This window comes from Temnothorax americanus, unplaced genomic scaffold (genome assembly GCF_048541705.1).
Source record: "Temnothorax americanus isolate GAGA-0224 unplaced genomic scaffold, ASM4854170v1 Scaffold201, whole genome shotgun sequence".
NCBI lineage: Eukaryota > Metazoa > Arthropoda > Insecta > Hymenoptera > Formicidae > Temnothorax > Temnothorax americanus.
In genome coordinates, this window is record NW_027509341.1 from 2813 (window position 1) to 10134 (window position 7322).

Consider the following 7322-nt stretch of genomic DNA (forward strand, 5'->3'; position numbering starts at 1 on the left):
ACGCAACTTATAATGGTCGCACATAGGCAATGCGTTACGAGAATCAATGCATTGCCTTACTTCAAACTTGTAATTGTATCCTAAGGTTTAACTATAAGGTAGTGATTAATAATAACAAACATAGCAAGTATAAGAACTGTGAAAAGCTATACTAATTATTTAAGGGTAATATCGCGATTTTTGTTAGCGGCCTTACAAATTTTCCTGACGCCGTTCTAACCGTAGCAGTTCGCACTTGTCCATCTGGACCCGCGTGTGTTTTCTCTATACGACCAATCAGCCACTGCATAGGAGCTAAGCCCTGCTGTTTTAATAGCACGATTTGATCTACTCTTAACTGTTGACCTTTATTGGTCTTCCACTTGTTTCTTTCTTGCAACGTATGCAAATACTCGACACTCCATCTGCGCCAGAAGTGTTGTCTCATTTGTTCAACTCTTTGCCAACGCACGAGTCGATTTTCATTTACGTCGGTCAAATCCTCGCAAGGGAAGCTGTTCAATGGGGCGCCAACCAAGAAATGCCCGGGTGTCAAGCAACTCAGGTCGTTGGGATCTTCACTGAGTGGGGTGAGCGGTCTCGAATTTAAAATCGCTTCGATCTCGCATAATACCGTCGCTAACTCCTCAAATGTTAAGTTCGCTTTACCGACTATTCGATTTAAATGATATTTAGCTGACTTAACTGCGGCCTCCCACAAGTCCCCGAAATGCGGAGCATTTGGTGGTATGAAGCTCCATGAAAATTGTTGTTCGCAAACGAAATGCTGTATTTCCGACTGTACTTTGTCATCTTTTAAAAATTCATAGAATTGTTTTAACTGACCCTGGGCCCCCACGAAGGTGGTCCCATTGTCCGAATATATATATTCTGGTTTACCTCTACGCGCCACGAATCGCTTAAGAGCCGCGATAAACGCGTTTGAAGTTAAATCGCTTACTAGTTCGATGTGCACTGCCTTCGTGGCAAAACATACGAATATTGATATATACGCCTTGAGAGAACGCGCGTTGCGTCGTTTTCCCTCTCGTATCATTACCGGGCCTGCATAATCGACGCCGCAATGATAAAACGGTCGTGATACTGTCACACGCCCGGCCGGCAAAGAACCCATCACAACCTCTGAAAGGGACGGTTTAGCTTTAAAGCAAGTTATGCATTCGTGCACTATTTTTCGCGTAGTCGATCGCAATGATAGCGGCCAAAAGCGTTGTCTTATTGTGGCCATGGTGGCTTGTATGCCGGCGTGAGCGTTTCTTATGTGCTCCTGTTCTATAATTCGCTTCGTTAGAATATGTCCGCGCGGTAATAGTATAGGATGTGAAGCATCAAAATTTAAATCCGATTCCCTCAACCTGCCTCCTACTCGAACCAGCCCGTCAATGTGCAAAAATGGGGATAAGGAAAGCAACGAGCTGGACGGGTTTATAGTCTCATCTTTTGATAATGCTCTGTACTCACTGGGAAACGATCGTTTTTGAATTTCTCTGCACATGATATCCAACGCGAAATGGCACTTGGAAATCGAGATGAATGTGCTTGATGTGTTTCGATTGTGCACCTTGCCTAATCTAAGGCAATACGCCAGAATGCGGCATGCCTTGCTCAGGTTTGAACATTTGCATAATAGCTCCTCGATGTCTGATTGGCCTATGGCGGCTACCGCAGCTGCGACTCTCCGTAGTTCCGGCGCGGGTTCTAACCTATTGAAGTTGCTGTTTGGCCATTTCTCCTCTGCTTCCATCAAGAAGGGTGCCCCGTGCCACCACAAGGCAGCACTCAGCAAATCACCGGGGTTTTGGCCTCTTGACAGTTTATCGGCAGGGTTATTGGCGGATGAGACGTGGCGCCAGCTATCGACCCTCGTAAGACGCTGCACCTCTCCGACCCTATTTGCCACGAAAACTGTCCACTTGCGTGATGGTGACGAAATCCAATTTAGGGTTATCGTTGAATCCGACCAAAGGAATATGGGTATATTGTCTACGTGGATGGCTTCGCTTATCTTATCGACCAATTGCGCTAATAGTACGGCTGCTGCCAGTTCGAGACGTGGCAACGATTGACTTTTAATGGGAGCTACCCGGGATTTGGAGCATAGAAGCTCCACTCGAAATTTATTAGATTCAATTTGCGTTCGTATGTATATACAAGCGCCGTATGCCCGCTCACTCGCATCGCAAAAACCATGTAATTGTGTGTGTCCTGGTCTTGTACTGTAGCGGACGCAGCGCGGAATAGCATACTGATTTATGATAGGTATTTGAAGTCTCAGATTTTTCCAACGCAGATCAATGTTAGGGGGAACCGACTCATCCCAGTGGATGTCTGCCTGCCAAAGATCCTGTATGATTAATTTTGCTAATACAAGTACAGGTCCTACTAAACCTAACGGGTCAAACAAACTGGATAACTCTGATAGAATCGTGCGTTTCGATATTACTGCTGGATGTTTGCCAATCTTGCAGGAGAAGTAGAATGTGTCCTGGGCGTGATTCCAATGGATCCCCAATACGGAGGAATCCTTATCCTCGCCTATCGGAACCAGCACACCATCGTGTTTGGTCACCTGATCCAACAGTTCGGGGCAGTTAGAAGCCCACTTGCTCAACTCGAAACCTCCTTCTCGTAACAACTGAATTATCTCGTCGCGTGCTTTCTTTGCTTGAGCTATTGAATCTGCACCCGTGAGCAAGTCGTCCATATAGAAGTCTCTTCTTACGTGGGATGCTGCCACGGGATATTTACCGTGATACGTCTCTGCCAACTGTTTCAAACATCTTGTTGCTATAAACGATGCGGACGATGTGCCGTATGTGACGGTAGTCAATTCGTATGTTTCTACATCTTCCGTGCGGTCATCTCTCCATAAGATTCGCTGATATCGAGTTTGCGAAGGGTGGATGAGTATCTGACGATACATTTTAATAATGTCAGCTACAAAGGCGTATCGAAAGGTTCTGAATCTGACCAGAATGGACATGAGATCTTGTTGGATGACTGGTCCCGTTAAGAGCGTGTCGTTGAGGGATGGTCCGGTGCTATCCTTACAGGACGCATCAAATACTACGCGAATCTTAGAGCGATCCGCTGCATTTTTAAACACACAATGATGAGGTAAGTAGAAAACTTCTTGCTCATCCTTACTCCAATTGGTCACTTGCTTCATATGGCCTAATGCACGGTACTCGTCCAAGAATCGTGTGTATTGTATTTTTAACGCCGGATCACGTGTAAATCTTCTTTCTAATCCGTGTAGGCGCTTGAGCGCGATGTCTCTTGTGTTTTCAAATTTAGGCTCGACTTGCTTCTTGAAAGGAAGGCATGCCATGTACCTGCCCTCAGTCGATCGCTCTATTGTATTTACGAAATGTTGTTCGCAGGCCAGTTCTTCTGTGGTAAGATTTCTTGTGCCTTCTATCGTCTCCATTTTCCAGAGGCGACTAAATTGTTCGTCAAGCTGGGCATTAGATATCGACGCTGCGAAGGCCTGGATGCGCTTTGTAGATTGGGATGATTGTGCGGCTCGCCCCGCAAGGATCCAACCAAAACGTGTCTTCTGTAGAGTTGGATGTCCCGGAGAGTTCTTAATTTGTCCTACGCAAAGAATCTGCCAGAACAGCTCCGCGCCAATCAGGATGTCAATGTCAGACGATACGTGGAACTGAGGGTCGGCCAGCTCAATATTTCGTGGAATATCAAATGCGCTTCTTTTTAAAGTAAAAGAGGGTATTTTGTCAGTCACCCTGTCGGTGACGAAACAATTGATCCTGGCGCTGAATGAGTTAATACGTGACTGCAGTTGTATCTGTGCTATTTGCGAAGACGTAGTTGCCATGTTGTTTATCCCTGAAATGGAAATATTAGAATCTTTCGCCTTGATATTGAGTACGTCTAGAAAACCTTTAGAGATAAAATTTGCTTGCGAACCAGAATCCAACAATATGCGACATGGCTTGCGCGATTCCTTATTATCGAAAGCGTAGATGACTGCCGTTGCCAGCATAATATGTTCGTCGTAGCGATAACTAGAACCGTGCGTGACCACTGTTGTGGATGAGGTCGTCGATGCTTCAATACTTTGTGACTTCTCGTCCCGCCCCTGCGAATCGGCGGTACTTGTGTCGAGGTGCAATAATGTGTTGTGTTTCATCTTGCATGTCTTGCAGGTTCCAGAGACGCATTTGCTAGAGTTATGGCTCGTCGATCGCAGACAATTTGCGCACAATTTAGCTTTACGTACCTCTGCTATCCTCTGATGAACTGTAAGTGCTAAAAACTTGGGACAGAAATATATTGAATGTTCCTCCTTGCAATGGGTGCACCTGAACTTAACAGATGCTGCGCAGGCAGCTTGACGTTTCGTTTTTCCCGAGGAATGTGCCTCAGCCTTGGCTGTAGTAGAATTGGGCTTTCCCGAAGCCTCCAACATTTGACTGCGATGAGTTACAAAATCCAAAAATTGTTTGAATGTGGGCAGTTCCGTGGTGATCAGCGAATTCTGCCATTCTCGCATAGACACGGTATCGAGTTTACTGCTCAACAAGAAGATGAGGAGATCGTCCCAGTGAGACGTGGGCTTTTTTAATGCCTTAAGGGCGTTTATGTGCCTTGACGCACCGTCCGCGATTTGACGCATCTCGGACGCGTTCTCTCGCGTCATGGAAGGCAGATCCATGATAGCTCGAATATGACTTTGAGTGATTACCCGCTTGTTATCATACCGTTCCTTGAGTAACCTCCACGCGACCTGATAATTTACGGCTGAAATTTCCAACGCGCCGATAATATTTTTTGCATCCCCCTTTAAAGAGGCGCGTAAATAATGTAACTTTTGTACGTCGTCTAGCTCATCACTCGTGTGTATGAGGGCGTTAAAGGTGTCGAAAAATGGGAACCAATCCTCGTAGTTTCCCGAAAACTTAGGTAAATTTAGCTTGGGTAATTTTACTTGTAAACGCGACTCGGATGCATTGGATACCCTGGGGCTTATGGAAGGGGTCACACTTCTACGTCCCTGAATATTCGTAAGCTCGCGAATGCGCGCCGATAATACATAAAAGGCATCTTTGAAGCCCCCGCGATTGACCGATTCGCTTTCATCTAATTGCTCTATTTTCGTTTGTATAGACTGGTCTCTGACCAGTAATGCTCTAATTTGAGCCGGCGTTCCTCGAGTTGCGCTATTGTCGACGGCGTGACTATTTCGGGCGCGATTGATTCAACAAACGTTTGGATACGAGTACATGAGCCTCGTACTGTGGCTCGGCGCTTTTTGAGAGAGACTATGTTTTCCTCGTTACTCATTTTCTATTTCGGTTGACTGAGACGCACGCGAACTAATGACGAGATCGAATCGAATTCTTGGTTGGCACCGCAACTGCACACAAAAAAAACCAGCTTCCCTTACCTCGCAATTATGCCGCGCTGATACGGCTAACGCAACGGTCGGGGCGCTCGCACGCTATCCTTGTCGCTCTTAGATGCGATGGCCTTGTGTCTCCGGAAGCATGCCGTCCTTCTCTCCCTGCAAAACGCGGTGTCCTTGTCTTTCTGTAAGCGTGCTGTCCTTTCCGTACGGGAAGCGTCGTCCTTGGAAACCGTCGCCCCTTGAAGACCCTTCTCGGTGCTCGCAGCGGTACGAATGCTATACCGCTTCCGCCTTGATGGTCTCGAACGGCCTCGTGGAATTCCTTTTTTTTGGCACGCGCCAACGCAGCCGCCGCCGCGCCCGCGAGGATCGTAGCTCGCCGATAGATTACAAGCTCGAGCTCTCAAATGCCTTATATATCTTGCCGTATGATTTTGCTTCTCCGTGTGAAGCCTCGTGGAATGCTCGTGTCGTGGAATGTCCTTCGTCTCGAAAGATCGAGAGAGCTTCGCAGACAATGGCGGACGTCTTGTTATCCGGCTCGAAGGACCAAATTTTGTTGTAGCGTCTTGGTACGCCGGGTATGTTACCCACCACGTGTATGCCGCGGGAAGAGTGCTTCGAGGCTACGTGGTCGAGGGAAAATGACTGCTCCTTCTTTATTAAAAATATACGTAATTTATTTGTCCACGAGTACAATACACGACACGACTGTTAGACGATCCTTTCGTGAGAGGGACATGTAACGCTTTTTTTTGCGTGCAGCGCCGCGAGTCCCGCTTGGTAACGCGCGGTCGATAATCCTAAAAGCGATCGATAGCGCCCGTGAAATCCCACTAACTTATCCGCCAAGCATCGCGGTCAATATACGCATAAGAATACCGTGCGGGATTCTTAACAGCGTGCGTGTGCGTGTGTGTGAGAGCGTGCGTGTGCGAGCGTGTGTGTGCGTGCGTGTGGGTGTGACGTGTCTAAAATATACACAGTCCTTTCACGGCGTATTGCTTTCGCTCGCGGTCGTTACCTCCGGCGGCCGTACGGGCCGAATATTTTCCAAGTCCTGCGCGGCGTGTTGCTTTCGCTCGCGGTCGTTACCTCCGGCGGCCGTACGGACCGAATATTTTCCAAATTCCGCGCGGTTATATATACGAAAAAAAAATAGTTTTCTAAAATTGAAATATATATAAAGAGAATAGGGGGATAAGCATGGTAAAATTGCCCCGGGCGAATATTTATAATTGCCACTTTGAGAACATGTAGGTATTGATAAAAAACAATGACTCTCAAAAAATCAAACGTCTAACTCAACGGGTTTTCAAGTAAATCAAAAAATACTTAACTGAATAAATTATTTGATCACGATCAAACATCAAACCAATACAGTGATCGAAGAAGACAGTGATAAAGACTAAAGATCAATGTGCAATTGCAATATATACTTTATTATGCTATTTTTAATTTTATTGACATGTAATTATTTTTATTGATATTGATGGAGACAATAACAAAGTTTTTGATAATAATTTAATAAACACGTAGATTAATTAATAAATAAATAATTAATTATAAAAAAACCGTCACTGTTGGTTTTTTTAAATAATAAAAATTAATAAATTAATGTAAAATATATTTTACCGATTTTAGTAAAATAATTTGGATTTTTTTGCACAAATCTATAATATATAGATTGTTATTATAAAATAACAACCAATAAATATCAAAAACCGAAAAATTTATAGTATAAAATAGTTCTTATTTTTTTCAGTACGGCGCACCATTTTGAATCAATCGAAAAAAATATTTTTTTTTATTTACTCGAAAACCCGTTGAGTTAAACATTTGATTTTTTTAGGGTCATTGTCTTTTATCAATACCTACATATTCTCGAAGTGGCAATTAAATATTCGCTCGGGGTAATTTCACCGAGCTTATTCCCCTATGCCCTTTGACC

General features: G+C 44.9%; 1 protein-coding gene across 1 annotated transcript; it reads right to left on the reverse strand.

Annotated features, from left to right (window-relative positions):
* Window positions 1–220: 220 nt before the first annotated feature.
* On the reverse strand, window positions 221–4678 carry LOC143897581 (uncharacterized; the record flags this gene model as incomplete). Its single annotated transcript, XM_077406390.1, has 1 exon — window positions 221–4678. A coding segment is annotated over exon 1 (4458 nt), but the record flags the coding sequence as incomplete, so codon positions are not given.
* Window positions 4679–7322: the final 2644 nt, after the last annotated feature.